Below are 25,689 nucleotides of genomic sequence, written 5' to 3' on the forward strand. Positions count from 1 at the left end.
TGCAAAGTGGTTTACCAAAGGAAAAGAAACACCACAGCAGTAAAAATAAAATAAAAAACACAATCCTACTTTAAAACATACAAAAGCTATAATATTAAGATTAAACTTACTTAAACTTCCTAAGCATCTAGGTGTGCTTGCCTAAAGAAGAATGCTTTTAGCAGGTTCCTGAAAAGAGTCTAGCAAAGGCACGTGCTTTGTTGCAATAGGTGGGGAGTTCCAAAGTGCAGGTGCTGTCACAGTAAACAATGCAGTACAGATATTATGTGGAACCTGTAGTGCTTGAAACTACTGAAAGGGAGGTTTTATTTATTGTAATTTCACCATGCTCTGTAATATCTGAAAAGGAAAATGTTTATTCAAAAAACAGGACTGCACAGCAGCGATCTAGTCTCATCTTGATCAGTGGGACTTATTCCTGAGCCAACGGTGCATAAGATGGGCTGCAATCCTATGCACCCCTTGCATCCAACTTGTACCTAAAACTCTGCACAAGCCTGCACCAGAGAATTGTGGAGTTGGAAGGGACCCCTGAGGGTCATGTAGCCAAACCCCTGTGGCAATGCAGGAATCTCAACTAGACCATCCCTGACCAATGGCCACCCATCTTATGTTTTTTCCCCTCAGCCAGGACACACAACAAAGGAGACTGGAGGTAGGGGGAAAGATAAATTTTGACAATGGGGCAGATTTGTCAGGCGTGCACAGGAACAACTTGAAGACTTTACACAGAGAGGAACCCCACATGGGTTTCCCCACATATAACGTAACAGGCATGGAGCCAGCTCAGATAAAGAGAAAGACATTGGGGGAGGGAGGGCAAAAGAATACCAAAGTCCGCCCATTTTATCCTCTTCGGGATGGTGGCGCTAGGGCTCTGGGACCACCCTCTCCAAAATATTTACTTGTCTTCAATGTATTGTTACCACTGTTGTTCAACAGTACAGATCCTTTTTAAATTAAACACTTTCTCTAAAATTAAAATGGCAGACGTAATCAGTAGCATAGATATCAAAAGAAAGGCATGAGAATAGTCCCTAATGGGTACAAGGGAGACACAGATACACAAGCACATATAAGTAAATAATCCAGCCTTGGAGAGGGGGGTGGGAATGTACAGTTTGCTGTATTTAGATGGGAGACTGAAAGGACTTTAAAAATAAAAAATAAAAGTCTTGTGTCTAGGAATATTTTTCCGCAAAAGCATCAGACTGGTTGTCAAAAGTGTGAACTTCATTAATAGACCCTATTTAAAGGAATTGTTCAGTTAGCCACAGAATTGCTTTGCTGATTCTTATCATCTTCTTTTAATTACACAACTGCTTTTGGGGGGTCCTAACTTCATGCAGGGGAGACTGGCAGGGGGTGGGGGATTTTATCATATGCATATGTATTTAGATTTATTCAATTGTCTAATAAAATAATGAAGACTCACATGATGAATGAGAGATGATCCAATTCTAAATGGAAATAAATTTTATTACAATTCTCTAAGTAAACATGCTTAGATTGATATGTGCTCTCTTTCTTGCTTATTTACTCTCAAGAAAGTGTGCACAGAATTGGCCTTAGTTTGCAATTCTGAGCATACTTAAGCCCTATTAAAAACAGTGGAATAGAGCTCTGAATTAACATGAACAGGATTTCAGCGTTAGTCACAAAGCCTTTCCTGGATCTAATTCTGTGTTGGAATGGGCTTAGTTTGGGAGAAAAATAAATGCAACTATTCACCCCCAATAAAATGTTGTTATAATCCAAGTAGGCCTTAATAACATCATAATAATGTAATTCAGTTGTTAGGTATGTCAGCTAGGGTCCATTTCTTATTCTATGCTGCCACCAAGTGTCCTGGTTTTAATCTTGTTAGTATTTGAATATACCATCCAGTGATTGTAGAGCAGCTGCAGCCAGAATCAGCAGTTGCGTGTCGAGGTCCCCAAGCCACCCCCAAATAAATCACAATTCACATTGAATTTTTGTTTTAGGTTTTTGGCATAATTTTGGCCACAACTTTATTAAAATACATAATGTGAGTGGTTGCTTAGGCATTGGTTACAACTATCTGTCCCCGCCCTGGGACAGAACTGACTTCCGGATTCCAGTGAAAGCCTGCGTATTTCCTGCTCACAGGATGTTTCTGTTTTGTCTATTGCTTTTGTTTTCTCTCTCTGTGCCTGAGACATCAACGCAGGCAGTCATGTTTTCTTTGTTCTGACCAACGCTGAATAAAGTTGAAAATAATGCTCTCCTGTGTGCATCTTTCGCTGTGCGAATTCTGCTGATAGAGAGTGCACCAGCTCTGGAATGTGGCAAGCTATTTCTGGAGCTCGTGTCACTAATTGAATGATACTGCGTGTCTACGGGAGATCGATGGATCGTCCGGAATCGACATGGGATCATGATGGCCTTTGTCTCCCTGGCAGTATCCCAACAACCGTCACCCCTCCCTGCATGCTCCCAGGGGCTTGCACGACCCTAGCCCCTTGTCAGGGATGCAGACAAAAGCATGGCAAACCCCTGGATTCCTTTAACGGAATTCCCTTGCAGCAGCAGCATTGGAGGGGCAGGCACAGCCAACCCTTACCCCTCCACCAACCAAATTTTAACCAATGCCTAACAGCAACCTTACAAGTTGTGATGATTTGCTACGCAGTAGGCAAAAACCAGGGACGCAGGTGGCGCTGTGGGTTAAAGCCTCAGCGCCTAGGACTTGCCGATCGAAAGGTCGGCGGTTCGAATCCCTGCGGCGGGGTGCGCTCCCGCTGCTCGGTCCCAGCGCCTGCCAACCTAGCAGTTCCAAAGCACCTCCGGGTGCAAGTAGATAAATAGGGACCGCTTACCAGCGGGAAGGTAAACGGCGTTTCCGTGTGCGGCTCTGGCTCGCCAGAGCAGCGATGTCACGCTGGCCACGTGACCCGGAAGTGTCTCCGGACAGCGCTGGCCCCTGGCCTCTTAAGTGAGATGGGCGCACAACCCCAGAGTCTGTCAAGACTGGCCCGTACGGGCAGGGGTACCTTTACCTTTACCTTTAGGCAAAAACCAAATGGTACCAGCCAATCTGCCAAATGGACAAAATTCCTACCAGGCCCCTGCCCTAAAAGCAGATGACCCCATGACAGGCATAGCAATGTCAAATGCAACAGCCCTAAATTAGGGAGGGTGGGTGGGCGATCCGATGCATGCAGCAAAAGAGACTGAAAAAAGCTGCGTGCCAAGAATATATAACCTTTGGGCCAACCCTCTAAATGGTAACATCAAAATTTCCCCAACAACCCAAATTGGCCCAATCACAGTCATGGTCCCGTCCAATAACCAAGAGGGGGTGTCCTGTTAGACCCCACCACAACATGTGCTCTCCATGAAGGAGAACACGCTTAATCAAAAACTGCATGAGGACACAGCCTCAGAGTTTCATTCCTAAATCTGCCAGTGCTTTAAAACTGTCTGAAAATCAGTCTGACGCATGAAAGAAAAACATACCTATTTCTAGCCTGCCTGTCTCTGATCCTGATTTGAAAGAGGTTTGTTTGTGTGGGGGGAAGCACCCATGGCCGAAGGGATGTTCCCTTCAGTCAGCTGGTAGTCAGGGGTAGATTGGGAAATTATTACTTCACACTGAAGATGCCTCCATGTCTGGGATAGGGAAGCTCTGGCCTCCAGATATTGCTGGACTGAAACTCCCTTCAGCCTCAGTCAGCATGGCCAAAAGTCAGGGGTGATGGGGGTTGTAGTCCAACAAAATCACTTTCAGCCTCCACATGATTGAGGGGATCCCTGACCGCGTCACCCCCTGGCCAGCCAATCAGCTGGGGGGGGCATGGCTTGCCCAATATCACACTGGTGAGGCCAGGGATCTCCCTCTTTTCCCACCTCAGCTCGTGGTCCTGTCCGAAGCCTATGGAGGTGAGGGCCTAAGGCACTCGCCGAGCGGTGACCCCAGAGGATTTCCTAGTTGATGTGCATCAGCAGGACTCCCCCTACTGGTGGTTAACCCTTCCCAGTCTTCAAGCAATTGGGCTGAAGCCAGATAGTCGGTTAGGACCAATGCCTAAGCCAATACCGCTCATTCCTGTAACTAATAAAGTTGTGGCCATTTTTTGCCCATTAACCTAAATATTTATGTCATGTGTCTTTATTTCCACTGGGGGGAGGCAGGAACTTGCTACGCAACACCTGGAGGGGCACAGCTTCCCAATCCTGGCAAGGGTTGACCAATACCTATCTTAATTTCCACCCCTGCTTATATTGCATGACGCAAGAGATCGCTTAGTTACCTTAACCTCTCCTTTCAGTTTTTATGCCAAACACTCTGTGTTCTAGATCTCAGAGGAAACTGCCACACCCACCCATGGAAAGATGAATTTCTGCCAAAAGGGCCAAGAAATTGTAGTTTGCTAAATATGCTGAGAATTACAGTGGCGTAGCGTGGGTTGTCAGCACCCGGGGCAAGGCAAGTAATTTGCGCCCCCTAACCCGTGGATTTGTGCCCCCTAACCCGGCCCCCCCTGCACCCCCCACACTACGCCACTGGAGAATTATAGCACTGTGAGGTGGGAACTACAGTTTCCAGGGTTCGTTGGAGAAAGCTAGTGTTTCTAGGGTGTTACCAGACCATACACACATACTGGTACAATTAGTTTATCAATTCATTAGCTATGAAACTTGGTGCATTATCCTTGTTTCTAAGGCCTGGAACTTGGAATGTGGGATTGCTCACTCTCAATACAAGGCCTTGGGAAGAGTTACTGTTAGTGGTCCCCCATGGCTCATGGCTCATATCTACCAGGAATCATGCATTTAGTATTGTGAGCCCAATGATTTGGAATTCCCTACTGATTTGTATCCCCCTCCTTATTGAACTGTGTAGGTCTGGACCCCAGCTGTGGCATTGAAGAAGGCAGAAGCTGAAACATTTTGACCATTTCTGTTAGTAAGTTTTTGTATCTTGAGATATGGCAAACATTGTGATTGTCTGACTTATTAGTTTTAAGGTTTTATTTTTATTTAAAATATTTGTTTTGGCAGCTATCTACTGTATATAGTAGCTATCTACTACTAACTACTATATATATATCTACTGTATCTATCTACTGTAGCTACTACTGTAGCTACTACTGTATCTATCTGCAGCTATCTACTGTATATATGCTGTAACCCACCAACCTTTTGGGGCCAATGGGAACATTTGCAAGATGGAACAACTCCCTCAGCCCTGCCAACCAGGCACCCTTCCTCCACAATCTAGTTAATTGACTACAAACCTATTTTCAGTGGGGAAATGGAAGTGGAGACATTGAGGTCTATGAAGGAGTCAACTATAGGAATGTAAGTACCTGTAGGTACCTGTAGGCACCATGCTGGCTACCCCTGCCTTAGGATGAAGGGTAGAATATGTATTTAAACTAGGTACCTACATAAAATTGTTTTTTTCAGCATCCTTCTGGGATCAAGAGACTACCTGTTTGAAATGCTGCTTGCTTGCTTTGTGCTCCCTTCCACCAAATTAGCTTGAATACAGGAACATTACAGAATCCACAGTGACTTTGTATAATATTCTAGTATGTTGACACTTCTGCAGCACCCTAGACAGAAATGAATCATGCTAAAAGCACAAAGGTCTTTCCTGCTGGGGAGATGCTCGCCTCTTTGCTCAAGCTCCATTGCTCAATGCAATGTTAATGCAAACATTCCTTCACTCTCTAGAAGTCTAAAGGAATTTATCAACAGTTGCTATGCTGTCCTCAGGAGAGACAATTAAGTGACCTGACATCTAGCCTGCCCAGCTTTGCCTCCTAAATACACTTTGGTGGTAACTTTTTTCGTTTTCCTTTCTGGTCTTGCTCATTCAAGTTAATTTCATCAAGCCGCTTTTCCTTTTTAATCACTCTCAATGGGATCCCGACTTGGAGCTAAGCTTTCCCCAACATTGTTTCTACTAATAGCTCCCAGTAGGTCCTATTACCATTGCACATAACTTTGTTTCTAAACTTACCTTTTATTTCATGAGTGGAATGGGAATATTCTAGGCTTCCAGCCAGTTTACAGCCCTCGGAAGGGAATTTACACGTAGCTTTCAATTAATTAATACAGTATGACTGTAAAATCGAATTCATCAGCTACTTGTTGAAGCAGGGAGGTATTTTTTTATTTACCAATAATGTGTACATTTGCCTAGCCTCTGGCTCCACTAGCCCAAAATCATAAATATTTTTTAATCAAGTCTTATTAACTAGTTGCTACTTAATTATCATTTTAAAAACTCCTCTGCTAGCTGCAGCTTCTCACTCAAGTATATTACCTAAAAAGCTTTATCACATTAAAAAAAAAAAATCTAACACACAGTTTCACAGTCAGGAGGATAGAGCAAGCAGAGATGTTTACATGAAGGAGTGGGGAAGGCCAGCTGCTGCAGGAAGAACTCCCACATTTGATGCTAACTTTCAAATCCTATTTGGGGTGTTATTGTCCCCATGTTCATTAACTCAGGGACCGTGATGTCCTAAGTAGTCACCCCCTTCGCCATCTTCATGGAAAGAGTATGATTATCAATAACAATGGAGACATTGAGTGCACAGCTGTACATATGAAGGCATAGCCAAACAGTGGTACTGTATTTTTCGTCCCATAGGATGCTCCGTCCCATAGGACGCACCTACTTTTTTGGGGGGGGAAATAAAGGAATTTTTTCCCCTTTATTCCCCCCCAAAAAACCAGGTCGGGGAACAGTGGGATGGTGGCGCTGCCCCTTCCCGCTGTCCCCGAGCTTGTGGGGCTGGCCGATGTCTGCCCGGTGTGAGGGGCGTTCTGCTTCAGGGCTCCCCACGTGCCGGGTGGCAGGCTGCGGACACCTGCGCTAAGCACGGGGCTTCCTCCGGAGGGTGCCCCGTGCTCCGCGCTGCAGGCTGCTGCCCGCAAGCCTTGCGTGCCCGGGGGGAGTTCCCCCCCATGCACAAGGCTTGCCGACACCTGCGCGAAGCACGGGGCGTCCTCCAAAGGGCGCCCCGTGCTCCATGCTGCAGGCTGCCACCCGCAAGCCAGGTGCGCCCAGGGGCATTCCCCCGGGCGCGCAAGGCTTGCGGACACCTGCGTGAAGCACGTGGGCATCCTCCGGAGGGTGCCCCGTGCTCCACACTGCCGGCTGCCGCCCGCAAGCCTTGCGCTCCACAGCTTAAGTCCTTAAAACGACATTTCTGACTCGTGAGGGAGGGGATTCTTGTTTAATCACATAAGGAAAGAAAGGAAAGTTTTTTCCCCCTCCCCCATCAGTCATTTGCCATACCGAGTCTTGGCGTATCTTCTCATGATTTCTCTTGTTCCTCCGACTCGTCTTATTTTATCAGAGATCTCTTCTGTTAGCAGTCTTTACTCCCCCTTCATCCTTGATATATGTGCATTCCTTCATCCAAATTGTTTCTTTTGAAATTCTTGCAGCTAGTGGCGTGGATCAGGGACGGCGTCCAGGAGCACCGGAATCCCACAGGAGGGCTTTGTGCCTAGTGGCCCCATCCCCACAAATTCGGGGATGGTATAGGGCACAGCAGGCAAGGCAGTCCCCCCCCACCATCCTGGGGGGGGGGGGTAGGGAGGCTAATTACTCCCATCATAGCCTCCAAATTACCTCGTGTGGGTCGGAGAGATGTTATTGTCAGCCATCTTCTGATGCGCCCCCTAGCGGCCCCCCACCCTCTTCATATCTTTGTGGGTTCTGGGAGACCAGGGGGGAGGTCACAGCAGCTGGTAGAGACCCCCTGGCTTCTTCAGCAGCCTGCCTCTTGTGCCCCCCCTCCTCTTCAGCCTCTGATTCTGAACTGCTCTCTGCCACAGCCTCTTCCTGCTCACAACACTATTACCTCTTCAGTTTCTGATACCTCCTTCTCCCTAGTCTGCTCCCTCTTGTCCCTATGACCACTCATTGTCATCTCTCCACCAATCTCCTGGCTCTACTCCTTCTTCTCTTTCGGATTCCTTTGGAGGCTCCCCAGCTGGCTCTTTCCACTACTCCTCTGAATCCAGCAGTAGCTTAGTGCAAGGTTCCCTCAACAAATTGATGGAGTGTTGTTCAGAGGGTTACACTCCCTCTGAAGGCCTGGGTATGCAGCTTGGAGGTACTTATGGATCCATTCAATGTCGCTTGAAGCTCAGGTGGTATCACTGGCACAGAGTGCCTTCCATCAGCTTCAGCCAAACTGCACCCCTATCTGGACAGGGATAGCCTAACTTCTGTTGTCTATGCTCTGGTAACCTCTAGGTTAGATTGCTGCAACTCATTGTATTTGGAGCTGCTTCTGAAGATGGTTCAGAAACTTCAGCTGGTGCAGAATTAAGCTGCCAGGTTGCTTGCTGGGGCACAACATTTTGAACATATTACGTCAATCATGGCCTGACTGCACTGGCTGCCAATTAGTTTATGGGTCCAAATTAAATCACCGCTTTTGACCTATAAAGCCTTCAATCTCTCAGGACCACAGTACCTGAAGGACTGCCTCTCCCCATATGAACTCACCCAGATCCTGCAATAATATTCTGAGGCCCTTCTTCCTGTGTCCCCTCCCTGAGGTCCAGAGGGTGTGGCTCCTTGTTTGTGGAATGCTCTCCCAAGGGAGGCTCATCTGACACCTTCATTACATATCTTTGGGTGCCAGGCAAAACCACTCCTCTTTTCCCAGGCCTTTGACTGATCAAACCATCTATGGCCTTTAAAATATGACTGTGTGTGTCTGGGGATTGTTGTTGTTGTTAATTTTGTGTTTTTATACTGTGAACTACCATGCAAAGTGTGGGGGGTATATAAATTTAATTAAAAAATAACTTTATGGTCAAATATTGCTGGCTGCTCTGGGTTGGAGGTGGAGAAGCAGAACACAAACTATCTTTTATTTTACCACTGAAATGTGCACAGCAACACTGACATAGTGTGTTAATTTGTGTAAATTTCAGCCATGCATTATTTTGGTCATGTGACAGGAAGCAGGGATGTAATCACTGTGACTCAGAGTGCCATTTCTTTGAGTGCTGAGATGCTTGATTACATTTTAAATGATGACATAGTGTCCTTGTATAAAAGCAAAAATTCACCGCATGTGTATGTCCATAGCCAGACACAGAGAGAAGCATATTTCACACAAAACCTATGTCCGTTTTTGTCTAATGTTTGTCAGTGCTAGGATATTTTTTTAAAAGCAGCATGAAGTGAGATCCCTGCTTAGAGCTGCATTTTGTCTTAGGGAAAAAAAGTTTCTTTGCTAACAGCTCCCTGTGGGGCCCATTAGAGTTACAGAAATGTCACATTGTATGTTGCTTTAGTATCTCAGGAGATTAATCAAAATCTCAGCATTTCTGCTCCACAGAGCTTGAAGCTGAATTAGTCACTGTGGACCCAATCATTGCTGCCCAGAGTCAAAATTCTCAGAAGTATTATTAGAGAACAAGGAATTTACAAGAAAAATCATCTGGGGAGACACATCTCATTAACTTCTAGATAGCCTTGGGTGATTAATTGCACAAGTTTCATTTTTAGAAAGAAGTTGCAATTAAAGGAACACTGCGTAATGAAACAAAGTGTAATGATTTTATAGGTTGACACTGTTTACAGCTTTTTTTTTTGTAGGAAATATGGCTAGACAGAGTTGCTCTTTCAGTCTAGAGATTATTTTTTCGCAGTTCATCTCAGTTAGAAAATCCAGATATGTGCTTTGAAGTGCTGGCACTTAAGTTAGCTAGACATCAGAAGAATAATGCTCTTGGTACATTGCATCTATTTTATTTTATTTTTAATTTTTATTTATACCCCACCCTTCCCGATTTAAAAACCAGGCTCAGGCGGCTAACAGCAAATATAAAACACTGATTAAATTGTGACTTTAAAACAGATTAAATACAACATAAAATGCAGCATCAATATCAATAAAATTCAAAAATCCAGGGGTCATTTTGGGGGTGGAGCGTGGGGGAGAAGTATATTCAGCATTGAAAACAATAATATAGCCAGAACAACAGCCTAGCCTAAGGCTGCAACCGTAAATAAACTCACTACAGTGCATAGCTGTCAACTTACAGATTTGAAAATAAGGGATCAGCAGCCAAAATAAGGGATTTTTGCTAAGCTTATACAGAAATCTGCCACTGATGGAGCCATGTTGCTTTGGCTGCAACTGACTGTGTTTTGCAGGGGGTTGGGCTACATGATCCTAAGGGTCTACAACTCCCACCAAAGAAGAGTGGCAGACAAAATTGATGAATGACGTCAAGATGGCAAAGCTTACAGGCAGAATTAGAAACCAGGAAGAGGACCTCTTTAATAAAGAATGGGGAAAGTTTATAATTTAGTTTGAAAAGCTATTGTAAAGAGTTGCATACATTGGTAGGATTGACAGAAAACTTGTAGTAAAAATTTGAACTATGGATGGACAAATGATTTATAAAAATAGAGTTATAAAAAGGTTGCAGAGGGGGGAATCACTACATTAAGATGCTGCACTGCTTGGAGGGTATGCTAAGCAGCACGTCCGGGCTGCCACCGTCCTGGCGCGAGGAGTTCCATCGGCCCTTACCCGCCCGAGAGAGGGGGGGAGGGAGAGAGACTCTCGCCCACACTGCCCACGAGCTGGCATGAGGCGGTTGCAGCGCTGCGGCGGCCACTGAAGCACCACCCTTCTGCATCCCTCCCCATCCCCTCCTCCTCCTCCTTCCTCAGGCCACCGCCACTGCTGCCGCCACCACCTCCGGCTTTCCCTGGCAGCACAGCATAAGTCTCATAAGAGAGGGGCTGCCTGCCCGCCCACTGTCACCCATCTCCTCACGACACGCCCCTGAGGGGGGAAAGCGAGAGATGGAGATGTGGCAGCTCGTGCACGTGCTCTCTCTCACGGCGGAGGACCCCGAGCCGCTGCTTCCCTCCCGAGCCAGGTGAGCATGAAACCTGGGAAATTTAAGGGACATCATCAATAAGGGACAGCAGCGGGACAAGGCACTGGAATAAGGGAGTTTCCCGCCAAATAAGGGATGGTTGACAGCTATGCTACAGTGTAGGCTCCACTAAACACACACAAACATACTTCTTAGTAAACACACATAATAAGACTGTGCTAGCACTCACAGTAGAACATCCAGTCAATGCGACTTGCCTCCCACTGAACTGGTCATTGATGTGAAAGAGCAAAGTTCCTCCTATATCCTAGGAGTATGGTATACATTTTTGATGCAGATTATTATTATTTTCCTAATGTAGACACAGAGATTTTTGACCAGAGCTGAATCTTGCAAAACTGATGTCTAATCTTTAATGCAAAATGTGTACAGTATATGAATATGCAAACAGGTGAACATAATTCTGTTCAGACACTCTAAGCAAGATGTAAGCTTAGAAATTCTGACATTGCTATGTCAGAGTAGTATAACCAGATGGAGGAAAGGTGGGAGAGAAATTGTTGCAGGTTTTTTCTTCACAGATCGCAAGATAAATACGAGAACAATAAATGGAAAAGGTTTTTCTTTTTTCTTTGTTGAGAAAGAAAGAAAAACATTAGTCATTATTAATTAGATATTGTTAAGTAATGCATTAAACTCGACAGCTTGTGAAACCTAAGAATAACAGTCCTTAAAATAACTGACAATTAAGAAAAACACAAAGCCCTAACATTAAAATTCTGTATAGCAACATTGGATCAATAGCAGTACAGTGGTACCTCACAAGACAAAATTAATTCGTTCCGCGAGTTTTTTCATCTTGCGAGTTTTTCGTCTTGCGAAGCACGGACTTTGGAAAAGCTTCAAAAATCACCAGTCTTCAAAAACCTCAAAAAAGGCTACCACACCGCGTGCTATGAGTTGCTCATCAAAGTGAATGCACGGTTTTAAGAAAAAGGAAACAAACTTGCAAGATGTTTTCGTCTTGTGAAGCAAGCCCATAGGGAAATTTGTCTTGCGAAGCAACTCAAAAAACGAAAAACTCTTTCGTCTTGCGAGTTTTTCGTCTTACGAGGCATTCGTCTTGCGAGGTACTACTGTACAGGAATAAAAATGACCTTTTTTATAAGGAAAAAAGTTGGTTTCGGAATAAAAATGTCTCCATGCATATCAAAACAAAGCTCGCTGAAGGAGGATATGGGAGGGGATTGACAGATCCTCATTTTATTCCATGGTTAAATGCATTAAACTTATCTCCATTTGTCACCTCATTTGGCAGTCATCCTGTCAATGTACTTACTTCAGCAAGCAAAAGCCCACATAACTACCGGTCTAGCTTTTGTATTTGTGGTCAAACAGGTTGGTCTAGTTTCTGCTCTTTGAAGCAGAATCAGTAGCATATCAGTTTCATTTACTCACTGTTGGATTACAAATCACTAGGAACAGTCCTGCAGCTGCTGAATCTCCTCAAAGTTCACAAAACTCTGTGATTCATGAGTGTTGCATAATGTAATGGGTAGCAAATGGCCAAATACATGTCATAGGCCATAGTTGCCAAGAGAAAGCATTCAGAAGAAGCCAAAGATAAGAAAAAATACAGCTGAGTGATGCAGCCCTCCAAAGTGATTGTCTTCTCACCCAACAACAGATTTGATAACAATTTGGGCATTACAGATAGGTAGCCGTGTTGGTCTGCCATAGTCAAAACAAAATAAAAAAAATTCCTTCCAGTAGCACCTTAAAGACCAACTAAGTTAGTTCTTGGTATGAGCTTTCGTGTGCATGCACACTTCAGAAGTGCACACTTCTTCAGTCACTGACTTCTGTTTCAGTGTATCTGAAGAAGTGTGCATGCACACGAAAGCTCATACCAAGAACTAACTTAGTTGGTCTTTAAGGTGCCACTGGAAGGAATTTTTTTATTTTGTTTTGAATTTGGGCATTGTTACTGAGACATAGAATATTTCCAAAAGAGAGAGATTTCCTAGGAAGAAGTACATGGGAGTATGAAGGTGGTTGTTCAATGAAATGGTCACAATGAGGAGGACATTTTCCAGAAGAGTTAGAAGGTAGGTTGTGTCTTCAATAGTTCTTTTATTTCCTGGTCAGTATCTTATGAAAACAGATGATGTAACATTGCGTGGACAGGCGGAGTCCCCAGATCCCGAGCGGTCCCCCCCGTCATGTGGAATAACAACTCTAGACAACGTGCTATGGGATTAAATTGGCCACAACTTTATTAAATTTCAAATGTGGGTAGACCTTGGCTCAGGCATTGGGCGTTCTCCCTCCCTAGTCCCCAGCCGGGGACCTAGGGAGCATCAGGGTTATCCAGTGTGTGTGTGGGGGGGGGAATGGGCCGGCTCTGGAGAACATATGTTCAAGCAGAGATAGCCGCCCCCGTTACGCCGCCGCAGGGGAGAGCAATAACGACCTTTCGGCGTACGGCCAAAGCCTCCCTTCAAAAACCCCTTTAACGGGGAACCCTGGTATCGCCGCCGCAAAGAGGAAGATGGACTAAAGGATTCCGCCCAAGGCCTGATACCGCCAAAGTTGTGACGTTTTGCTACGGGAAAGGCGAAACCTGCCAATGCAGGGAAATTCCTTTCCGGCCCTTTAACAGCGACCTTATCGTAGCAGCGCCCGCATACCTGTGGAGACAGGTTAACCTGCAAAACCTATGAAGAAAAGTTAACCTGCAAAAGAAGACATTAACTGAGGGTGGGTAGGGTGGGAGAAGCTCTGGAGCCAAGTGAGGATTACCAATTAAGATCCACCCTCTATTGTGTGGGCAGGTAATCCCTCCCCCTACCTGGCCTGGTTTCCCTGGCAACGCTTCCCCCAGGTGGGATTGGACAACTCACTGGGGTAGGCGGGGACCTCCAGGTATCCCACCTGAGGGAAGGCAAAGCCTATGCTGATGGGGCCACTCCAGATCCAGGGCTGCACGCGTCCACGCAAAGGGCGCCCCCCGTTTTAAGTGGGGAGCGGTCATTCCTGCAATGATCAGTCTCTATTTAAGACCCAAATCAATTTCCTGGTTTTTGTTTGGGTGTGATGCTTGAAGCTGGTGTTTGAATCCAAGGTACACTATGGACATATATGACAATTAATAGAATGGTATTTCACAAACCACTCCCTAATTTATCTTGGATAATGGTTGTACTGTATATACTAGAACCATTAAACATATGGGTGGATCAAAAACAAATGAGTGGATCAAAACATAATGTGGATCAATAAATGTGATGTAAAACGTGTACCAAAAAATCCTGCCCTCTTTTCAAAGTATTAATAGCAGCAGGTATGAAGGGGAAATTTAATATATTTTCCCTCACTGGGATTCTGAAGAAAATCCTTCTCCTGAAGATATTTATATTGGGAAGAAATATCCTATTGAAATCAATATGTTCTGAATTCACAAAGCATGTATATATACTCAAGATATCTAACAGCTAACTAATATGTTAACAGATCCTCCAAGTATCCCTATTTTCCAGATTTAGAGAAGCTGTCCCAGTTTCTGATTTGATCCTGGAATGTCCTGCTTTTCCTTAGTATGTCCCGATTTTCATTGGAGAAATGTTGGAGGGTATGGAGTTATCCAACCCTCAAGCCATCTGGAGGCAATCCTGTGTAGGGAAGATTTGATTAAAATGTTTGATGTTCTATTGTGTTTTATATATGTTGGAAACTTTCCAGAGTGCTGGCACAACCCAGTAAGATGTGTGGGATGTAAATAGTAAAATTATCATTATGTAATGGGACGTCCCTATTTTCATTCGAAAAATGTTGGAGGGTATGTGTTCAATGGTAATGAGACTGGATTCTGCTCTTACCAAATTACATTAAGGGCTTATCATGGATGGAGGCACTGATAGTGCACCACCAGGCCATGTGAACAGACACAGCCAATCTTCATTTTAATTCTCTTCAATGCAATCCTGTACACCAGTAGTGGGAAGCCTACAACCCATTGGTTTAATTAGGCCCTTGAGGCCTCCCCATTTGGCACACAAGGCTATTTTGGTGAGTGTATGGCCACCTGTCCTTTACTATGATGCTTTATTAAATGTCACTGGGCTACTATTCCCATTGTCCCTGAGCATTGCCCATGCTAGCAGGGTCTGTTGGGAGTTACAATCCAACACCATTTGGAAGGTATCTAGTTGTAAGGTAGGCTGAGTTGAAAGATAGTGACTGGCCCAAGTCTTCCTTGAGAGCTCCATGACAGATTGATGATTTGAATCTCAGACATCCCAGTTTTGATCACTCTTAAGGCATTACAAAATTCAATGTGTGGAGGAGATATGTCTGACAGGCCCAGCCCCTCCACCCTTCACATTGTCATTTTTAATGGCAAGTTGAAGTGCTTCACAGTTTTGGGATTTTGCATGTGTTTGGACCACTGATTAAGAAGAGGGTTATACACATATTCAGATGAGCATATTTATAAGCTCTCTTGAGACCTCACCAGTAAATGTGGCAAGATCAGGGTGAAGGGAGTGGGACTGTTGTGGTTAGGCTTTTGTAATGCTTGAATATGTCTTTTTAGCACACCAGTGCTGATGGCATTTTCCATGAAAGAACTTGTGAAACAGTAACCTGTGGCATAGCTTATAAATTTTCTACTATCTCTACCTATTGGGCTGTACTGCTGAAAACTAGCACCAGAATCTGTCAGCATATTACAAATAAATGTGAGACCTGCTTCCAAGTACAGTGGTACCTCGGCTTACATACGCTTCAGGTTACATGCGCTTCAGGTTACAGACTCCGCTAACCCGGAAATAGTACCTCGGTTTAAGAACTTTGCTTCAGGATGAGAACAGAAATTGTGCTCCAGCAGTATGGCAGCAGCAGGAGGCCGCATTAGCTAAAGTGGTGCTTCAGGTTAAGAACAGTTTCAGGTTAAGAATGGACCTCCGGAACAAATTAAGTATTTAACCCGAGGTACCACTGTAATGTGTTTAGAATCAAGGTGTAAAGGTGCTTTCACATGGACAGATTTCAAGTTAGAAGAGTTGACCTAGGTTGCAGCCTAGGTTCCTGGAAGCAATTCATTTACATACAGTTTGCGACAGCATTAATTCACTGACTTCTTTCATGAGATCCTTAAGGATCCATTCCATGTCTGACATAGGTCTGGTCTGTATTTTATCAGTATATCCAAAATCTCCTGTTAGATAAATGAATGTTCTTGCCTTTCCAAGATGTGATGTGGGAACACTTATCCACACCAGAAGACATGTGATTTTCAGGAGGGTTGCAACAATGTACATTACCCATGTGAATTCAGATCACATCTTGCTGTGCAGTTCTACATTTTATTTAGAAAAAACTCCTGGCAATCAGAAACTTTTAGACAGCTTGGTATGTCTTTATTTTGGAATCAACAAATGGGAAGAAGTATCAGCAAAATCAGACTGTATAAACTGATTTAGTGTATGTTGGAAAACCCGATGAAATGTATGAATGAATTTTATTATTTTGGTCACAGACCAGTTCCAGCCCACATACAATATCAAGGAAGTCATAAAACACCATAGGGATACATTTGAATTTGCAATTATGCATAACAGGAACAATACAGATATAGCAACAGTTTAAAAATATATAAATTAAAACTTAGATGAAATGTAACTTTCTGAAACCCACCTTGGAATCATAGAGGACACATATCAGAACCTCTTAATGTTTTGGTAGTTTCCAATGTATTTTATCATTGTACAAGTTATCACATGATGCTTGATGATGAATGGAGAAGGTATCTGAATTTGGTAATTTTCAGTTTTGTGATGGCTTTAGCTTCTCTGTTTGAAAACATTTTGATAACATGGCTGAATTATGTAAAGCTCTCCTTAAGGTCTTCCTCACTTCCCTGTTTCTAAGGCTGTAGATGATTGGATTGAGAAACGGAGCCACCACTGTGTAGAGGATGGACACCAGCTTGTTGAGATCAAAGGTTCCAATGGCCTTGGGTCGTGCATACATGAATATGGTGGTGGCATAGAACATAGAAACAACTGCCAGGTGTGAGACACAGGTGGAAAAAGCTTTCCGCTTCCCTTTGACGGAGGGGATTTTTGCAACTGTGCAAAAGATGCATACGTAAGATGTTCCGGTGACTGCCAGTGAAGTCATGAGGACTGCTAAAGCTGCCACAAAATCCAACATCTCAATGGATGAAGTGTCGGTGCATGACAACCTCAACAAAGGTGAGAGGTCACAGAAAAAGTGTCTGATTGTATTTTTCCTGCAAAACTGCAAGTTGGAGATCATAAACACTGATGGAAAGGAAGCCAGGAAGCCACCTAGCCAGGAAACCAGACTCAAGACAGTGAATGCTCTGTGATTCATGAGTGTTGCATAATGTAATGGGTAGCAAATGGCCAAATACCTGTCATAGGCCATAGTTGCCAAGAGAAAGCATTCAGAAGAAGCCAAAGACAAGAAAAAATACAGCTGAGTGATGCAGCCCTCCAAAGTGATTGTCTTCTCACCCAACAACAGATTTGATAACAATTTGGGCATTGTTACTGAGACATAGAATATTTCCAAAAGAGAGAGATTTCCTAGGAAGAAGTACATGGGAGTATGAAGGTGGTTGTTCAATGAAATGGTCACAATGAGGAGGACATTTTCCAGAAGAGTTAGAAGGTAGATGGTGCTGAAAAATGCAAATAAATATAACTGATGCTGTGGAAGTTCAGGGAAACCCATAATTATGAATTCTACATGTGAGGTTTGGTTCCACATTCTTCTGTAAGTTAATTGCTGCTTCCGCTGTTAATAAAAACAGAGCATGCTAAGCACAATTCTTGGGGGGGGGGGGGCAGCAGTGAAATTGATTCATGCAAAGTGACATCAGTCATATCAATAAATCCACTTATACTAGTAATTATGGCATAGTCTGAAAAAACAATCTGGAAATTCTGAAATCAGTAACGGGGCAAATCAGATGAGAAGTGGATAAGCAGCTAATAAAATAGTCACAAGATTCTTACTCATGTGATTATTAACAATTTCAATGACTTTTAAAAATGTGTGCAGAGATTTATTCAGCCTTTGCTATTGTTCTTCAATTCAGGAGAGCATCTGTTGCTCATTTTGAACATCTTACTTGCATTTACTAGTGGCCTGTAATTTTGATTGTGTGCTGAAGGTCCATTTCCTGGTCTGAGATTAAAATTTCTTTCCTCCTCACTGCAGCCCCCATACAGCCAAAAATCTGCTCTGGAAGGTTGGTGGACCTTCAGGACCGGATTTTGGAATGTGCATGAGAAGCTGAAGGAAGGGGAAGAGAAACCTGAATTCGCATTGCAAACACTAATTTCTGTTGTGGAGCTGGGAAGACAGCGTTGGATGCCATACATAGTACAGGACTGTCAAAATACACTTCAGGTTTTATTCTAGTTGAAATGTGATTGTGAGTCTAGCATCCAGAGAGTGATATCTGACTTTCAATTTATATATCTTCAATTAATAATAAAACCAGTTCAAGCTATTCTCTATGGTTTTCAAGATTGAGAGCTAAAGCATAACTCTCTAAAAAGGTAATAAATGTTACCAAAATACTCCATTGCTAATTTGGAATACAGTCAAATACTATGACAAATAGGAATTTCCCATTTGACCTCTATGTAATATAGGGTTGCACTTAAAAGTATGTGATACCTACATGAACTAAAAATGATGACCTCACTGCTGTCACTGACCTATTCAAATGCAGACAGCTAGTGGAGGAGGAATAAAAAGAAGCTAAAGCTATCAAGTTCTAATGAAACTGGATTTGGAAACAATAACACAGGCATAATCAGGTTGTCGGTTTCTGTAATATCTCTTCATATCCTTATAACACAACTCTGAATATTTTTTTTTAAAAAAAATCATTGGTCTGTTTCAGCCAAATTTATGGTCACATCCACACAATACATTTACTGTATAACATTTGCAAAACATTGCCAGGTATGACTTTTCCTAGAATATCTTAGGAATTGTAATTTGTTAAGGGTGCTGGGAACTGTAGCTCTGGGAGGGGTCCCGCAGCAACTCACACCACCTTTAACAAACTACAGCTCCAATGATTCTTTGGGGGAAGCCATCACCCTTAAAGTGAAAGGAGAGTGCTTTAAATGTATAGTGTGAATGTGAACTGCCTTCAAATTGAGTTAATGCACCTTACTAAATTTGGCTGGAACATGTCCTGCTTCAATGTATCTAGAACCCTGAGACTTAAATCTTGTACACACTTACCTGAGAGTAAGACCCATTGGATTCAGCAATGCCTACTTTTGAACAGACAGGATTACATTGCACATCTTCTTTTTAACTAGTTATTGGATTGCAATAATTCTGGAGAAGGTAGACCTTTCAATGGCCCATTCTCCATGCTTTCTAACAGCAACTGTAAAAAAAGGAGGAAATCCATACTTGGATGGTTCTAAAGTTCTTATTGAAGCACTTCTATATCTGTCCTCTTTCAAGATGATGAGAAGCTCAGATGTGAGGGATGTAATTTTTCAAAGGAGTCAAACAAGAAATCCTAAATGAGTAGAACCCTGGAGCTTTAATTTCTCATAGCCTAAGAGATTTCCTTCTTATGGCTTTGCTTAGTCACAAATCCCACCTCTGTCCTATTACGTTAATAAGTTTATGGAATGCTGGGATATCCACTTAGAATGTGTTTAATTATAGCAACAAGGTGTCTTTCTCTCTCCTCCACCTTCCTTCTCCTCCAGTTACCATACATTTGCCTCTCTATGAACTGATAAAACACATTTAACAATATTTTGAAAGGCGGCACTTTATTGAAATCAGTGGGATTTAGCTTTCTTTGCTTCATTTGCCAACTGACCTTGGCTTGGCTACAGTACCCTAGGTCTCCAACAACAACAAAATTCTCAAAAAGTATATCATAGGGAGAAATGTGCTGAAAAATGCATAGATTAGTTGAGACAACATGCAAAAATGCATTATGTTATTGGAAACTGCTTGCACAATGGTTTATATAAGGTGCTTATATATGTGCAGTAAAGAACCACATTTGGTAACTGGTTCAAAGACACCCAGAGGCTGACTGAGTGATGGCTTGAATCTAGGTCTCCCCACTGGGTCCTGTTCCCAATGTAGTATGTTTCAGTTTGTAGCAAGGTGTTTATCAACTAAGCCACCATTGTAGAATCACCACAGCAGTATGAGGGTATGTTCTGAAGAATGCATCAACATGGCACCCACAAACACCAGGGTGCCCCCCAGTATGGCACCTGCAAGTGTTCTAAATATATATCCTTTCAAAAAAAACAAACCATAGTGTATCAGAGATTATTAGCTCTTCCTGTTCAGATCTTGTTGGCACTGGTTCAACTTCTCCTTTATTAAACATACCCTCTCAGGCAGTCCCATGCTTCATTTGATATGAGGAATGGATATGCACCCTCCACCCCATTCTGAAGAAAGGGAAGCTTCAAAAAACTTTTCTTCATGAACGACTGCAGTGGTGACTTATATAGATGCACCCCTTCCCCACAATTTATGGAGGAAGGTAATGGATGCATGCCTATACCTGTCTCTTTTTCTGCTCTTTTAATTGTGGCATCAATTTCATGTTATGCCATGAAATCATGGCAGCCATTTTGTGTTGTGCCATGACCACACAATAGTCCTTTTGTGACTAGTTCCCATAGCACCTCCTCAAAATTCCAATGTGCCCACTGGCTCAAAAAAAGTTGGCAACCCCTGGTCTGAAGGCACAAGAGGAAAGGGGAGAGAGTCAAGATACTTCCAGCCTCCTAGTAGGGTAGACTCACATTTTGAAAGTGCTCTCTCCCCTCCCCTCCCCTCCCCTCTCCTCTCCTACTGGGTCCTGCAGGCTCTGAAAACACCATAACTCAAAAATGCCCTCCACCATCAAGGTTTGTTTTACCCCTCCCCCCCGTCTTCCTCTCTGCATAACATATTTATGGACGGCGCCGAAGATGAGAAGCCAAGCTACTATTAAAGGGGCCATGGACAAAATTGCAGCTACACTAAAACTGCAAGCCCCTTTAAGAGCAGCTAAAATTGGGACTTCTTGTGGCAGTGATAGCTTAATTGTTTCTGTGGCAGTCCCAGCAATTTTGGGGCATTTGGAGGGTATGTGCTATTACCAATGGAGAGATAAGGAAATAGTAGCAGCAACAGTAGTTCAGTAAAAATGTACATGAAGCTTGAAGCATCCATAAATAATGCATATTAAACCATTTAAATGTTTATTCATATTCTGTTGACCTTCATGTTAAACACAATTAAGGGGAAGCAATGATAAGTTTACTGCTTTGTTTTAGTTTCTTTCAATTTCTCCTCATTGATCCACAGAGGGACATGGTATGAGTCTGAGATGTTTGCCTTCTTCTGAAAAGTCAATTTACCGTTCCAGTTGCAATGAGAGTTGTGGACTGGTGCAGTCATGGGGGAGTCGGGAGGGAAACTTCCTGTTCCCACACGACCAATGGACAGTGTAATCTCCTCCATCATTTGCAGGGGTTGTCGGGACTTGCCCATGAATTGACCAATCATGGGTGAGCTAAGGGGCTGGACTTTTGAGGTGGACCTGGGTGAAATCTGGCCCTGCCTTAGATCAGCCTCCATTTTATTTGAACCGGGTGTGCTTGCACTCAGAAGTGTGGTAGGCTTTATTACTTCTTCCTATGCTCCAACCCCAACAATTTTGGGCTCACTGCACCTGGGGCCATAATGCACATTCTTGGGGCTCTCCTACACCTGTTGAAATCAGAGAATGTAGCATTATTTAGGGGGAAAGAACAACCCTGTATTGAGAACAATTTCTGAAACTATGAGACTATGTTAGATATATAATTATTTTCCTTGGATATTTGGAATTGGGTCAAAGGGATGCTTTAGTTCAGGCATAGGCAAACTCCGACCCTCCAGATGTTTTGGAACTACAATTCCCATCATCTCTATCTAACAGGACCAGTGGTCAGGCATGATGGGAATTGTAGTCGCAAAACATCTGGAGGGCTGGAGTTTGCCTATGCCTACTGTAGTCCCTTTGAAATGAAATTCACTTGATGATGTGAATTTGAGAGATTTAAGTTTCTGTTTAATACTTCCATCTTTAGTAAATGAATGAGGATGATAAAGAATGGTGGTGACAGAGAGCAGAAGTCCCACATCAAATGCACAGATGATTCTGTGCACTGCCAGGAAATGTCCCATGCACCATGCAAATGACACATATACAGAACATCAGCCTCTGTCTTTTCTGCTAATTTGTAACATAGTTGTGAATCTGAATGTGGCCCTGAAAGCTTCTTGCACCTCAGTATTTCTGAGTGTGTAAATGAAAGGATTTAACAAAGGGGTTACAATAGTATTCAGGAGAGTGACCGTTTTGGTCAATTCCAGTGACTGATGCTTGGCAGGTGTGATATGTAGGAAAATGGTGGAACCATACCATATTATCACCACTGTGAGATGGGAGGAACAGGTGGAAAAGGCTCGTTGACGGCCTTCAGCAGATGCAATCTTTAATATTGTGGTGATGATATAAACGTAGGATATTAAAGTTATCACACATGAGCCCATGATGACAATACCAGCAAGTATGAACCATGCTATTTCTAATGTGTATGTGTCAGTACAGGAAAGGACTATCCAAGGCACAATGTCACAAAAGAAGTGGTTGATAACATTGGAGTCACAGAAAGACAACTGGGTAATAAGGAAGGCTGGTACCAAAATCGCTGCAAAGCCACATATCCAAGATCCCAGTGCCATTTGGACAGACAACATTTTGGACATGATGGTGTGGTAGTGCAATGGGTGGCATATGGCCAAATAGCGGTCATAAGCCATGACAGCAAGCAGGAAGTATTCTGTACATCCCAAGGAGAAAACAATGTACATCTGTGTGATGCACCCTGTGAAGGTGATGGTTTGGTGGCTCTTGGACACAAGGATTGCTAAAGTCTTGGGAATACAGGCTGATGTGTACCATATCTCCAGGAAGGAAAGATTGCAGAGGAAGAAGTACATGGGTGTGTGGAGTTGTCGTCTGGCTCGCACTAAAGCTATGATGGCCACATTTCCAGTGATTGTCAGGATGTACATAAAGAAAAAGAGGATGAAAAGGAAGATTTGTAGTTCATGAGATCCAGAGAAACCCAGAAGGATGAATTCCTTCACAGTGGAGTCATTTCCTTCTCTCATCAGAATCAGGTGTTTTTCTGCCAAAACAACATTCATGAAAACTTAGTGATTGGAAATGGTGGCTCTTATACTCTCACTTATTTGAAGAAATATTAATAATGCTCTCCATAGAATAACTATTAACAAATAAAAATATAAGCCAATAGTTCATTGTAAGAGGATTTTATTAATTTAGCACTTTTGTTCAAAATGCTTTCTTTTTCAAATGAAATATCACTACTTCTCTTTATATATATATATATATATAAATGTTTATTAAATTTTCAAAGTTAATACGTAATAACAGAAAAAGGAAAAAAGCAAAAATACAAAAATATAAGAATACAAAAAGTTAAAAACATTTTAACAACAAGAAAGAAAAGAAAAAACATGTATAAATTCCATTTACATATTTTCTTTTACCTTACTTTCTAGACCTCCTCATACCACCCTTTCTTATATTCCAGTTCACAATTATTTGTTCAGCAAGTCCTCACCATTAAATCTTTTACTTAATTCAAATCCTTAATTTCTATCTCTTAAGCATTACAGCTGAAAGCCACCTAGCTGCCGAAATATCACTACTTCTCATATAATATCAATTTGTCTTACTGTAATGATTTCTATTCATAAATCAGTTTATATTAATCTGTCCATTTTTACACCTATATTTTCTATACACTTTTGTTACAGGTCTTCAGCCTAGAATTAGTGGGTGTCTAGAATACATGCTGCATTTTCAGCCAGAAGGGCAGAGAGATGCTTTGATTTCTGTTTGCAAAATTAGCCTCTTTTTCTCTGGATCTTTGGCATATTAATATCATTAGCAAAAAATAAATATATTAGAAAACCAAACAACACAAAAATAAATTATCATAGGAACATGATTTACACTAATGAAAATAATATATGTTCCCCTGAAATTTACTATTCCAGCAACTTATTAATAAAATTCTATTTTCATTAAATTTATCAGAGATTTTTCTTTGCTTCATATTCTTACGATGGTACACTGTAGTCATGAGGGTTATATTCAAACTTTAAACCTATTAAGCAAGGAGATGCTGTAGAAAAGTTTCACTTTTTAATGTTTTTCATAAAGATTTTCCTGGTGTTAGGATGCTGACAATGATGGCTTTAATGGGATTTTATCAATGGCTTTAAGCTTGTGTTATTTTGCTGTCCAACATTGGGCAAGAGAAGTCCATTATTTTCCCAGTCCAGACCACTATGCACCCAAAAGGGAAGGTGACAATGCCAGGTCTTGTGGAACAGTGGGGGAGGGAGGACATTTCTCTCTGCTGTGATCTTGTGTGATCCCATGGAATAGGGGTCACATATTATAGCAAAAGTATATACAGTTGTCCCAATTGTTTAGAGCCCATACATGCGAGTGTATTTTTGTGTTTGATTTCCATTTAACAAGAGTAGTTAATTGGAAAGTCCATGAAGAAATTTGAAAGAATAAAATTCTTGGGGAAATCCCTACTATCACATCTACACACATTAACCATTACAATTACAACTACAACTTATTTCCCTTCTTCTGAACACTCTAAACTTCTGTCATTGAAATAGTAGAGTTTAGTTCTATTAATTTGTGCTGGATTGTGCCCTAAGTGATTTATAATAAAGACAATTCTTACCTTTCTATTGTTCTGATTAAGCTGATGAAGACCTCAAGACCCCGTGTCACAATTAAAGAAAAAAACTGCATTCCTTGGAGATAAAAAAGTTGTTATTGTTATCTGTGTTTTCTCTTGCATTAAAATAATAAGGATTCTCACTTGAAAATTTATGGTGCTTGCCTAATCCATTGCAACACATTTTTTAGTTTCTGATCCCATGTGTTTCAACCTTTATGCATTTTTGTTGGGAATTCTCTCTTGACTATAGTCAATAAATTTATACACTTTGAGTAAATGCAATGGGTGTTGCTTGCTTTATTATTAAGTCGCAGGAGTAATGTCTGTGTATTTATTTACTTATTTTAATGTGCCAGGTGTATTGGATCAGGGAGAATGGGTTTTTCTCCCTAGGGTATAGGAGGAAACTCAGTCACAAACTTTATTTATATATAGCATCTGCAGCTGGAAAAAAAAAATCCATGAGCAGCTAACAAATAGTGACAAGACTCTGTTTCAATATCTCTCTTTTAAAAGCAACAACAAAAACACAGTATATGCAAGTGTGGTTCTATGTTGTGTGCATCTGGAACATCACTGCAGTCAATCATTATTCAGGATGTAACTGAAGGAAAAAAGAAATTATAGATAAGCAAATAATTTTAGAGCTTTTTTGGGGGAGGGGAAGGTCAGTTTAAGGTAGGGGTGGCTTACTCAAAGCTCATGTCCTCATGTGGCCCACCAAGCCATAGGAACCAACCTACTCATCCCTGCTGCTTTATCTATTGTTCTTCTTGGGTGATCAAGATCTATTTTTGTAGATAAGAAATATCTAAGGAGAAGACAGAGCACAATATCTCCTGAATGGGTCATAAACTTTTATCTTTCTGCCCTTTAAATCTCTCAGTTGCAGTTAGAGCAGAAATGGCTCACTGGGTGACTTTATAAAAGCATCATAATCATCATG

The 25,689-nt window shown here is 42.3% G+C and overlaps 3 protein-coding genes across 4 annotated transcripts in view; 1 reads left to right on the plus strand and 2 right to left on the minus strand.

Moving 5' to 3' along the window:
* Positions 1-4,861: 4,861 nt before the first annotated feature.
* The window catches only part of LOC310829636 (olfactory receptor 6F1-like), a 29,101-nt gene continuing 8,273 nt past the window's right edge, over positions 4,862-25,689 (plus strand). The window contains exon 1 of one of the 2 annotated variants that reach the window (XM_083708348.1): positions 4,862-4,930. The gene's annotated coding sequence lies outside the window, so the exon portion shown is untranslated. The remainder of the gene's footprint in view (positions 4,931-25,689) is intronic. The other variant, XM_083708349.1, reaches the window with a different exon arrangement.
* On the minus strand, positions 16,463-19,311 carry LOC310829606 (olfactory receptor 6A2-like). Its single transcript, XM_083708312.1, has 2 exons — positions 19,162-19,311; positions 16,463-17,691 (listed from the first exon to the last, which is right to left on the minus strand). The coding sequence occupies exon 2, from the start codon at positions 17,662-17,664 to the stop codon at positions 16,693-16,695; it is 972 nt and encodes a 323-aa protein (XP_083564438.1). The 5' UTR covers positions 17,665-17,691; positions 19,162-19,311; the 3' UTR covers positions 16,463-16,692.
* On the minus strand, positions 22,156-23,154 carry LOC310830822 (olfactory receptor 6F1-like; the record flags this gene model as incomplete). Its single annotated transcript, XM_083710657.1, has 1 exon — positions 22,156-23,154. The coding sequence occupies one exon, from the start codon at positions 23,152-23,154 to the stop codon at positions 22,156-22,158; it is 999 nt and encodes a 332-aa protein (XP_083566783.1).

Source organism: Podarcis gaigeae, assembly GCF_964106915.1.
Source record: "Podarcis gaigeae genome assembly, chromosome: 13".
NCBI classification, from domain to species: domain Eukaryota; kingdom Metazoa; phylum Chordata; class Lepidosauria; order Squamata; family Lacertidae; genus Podarcis; species Podarcis gaigeae.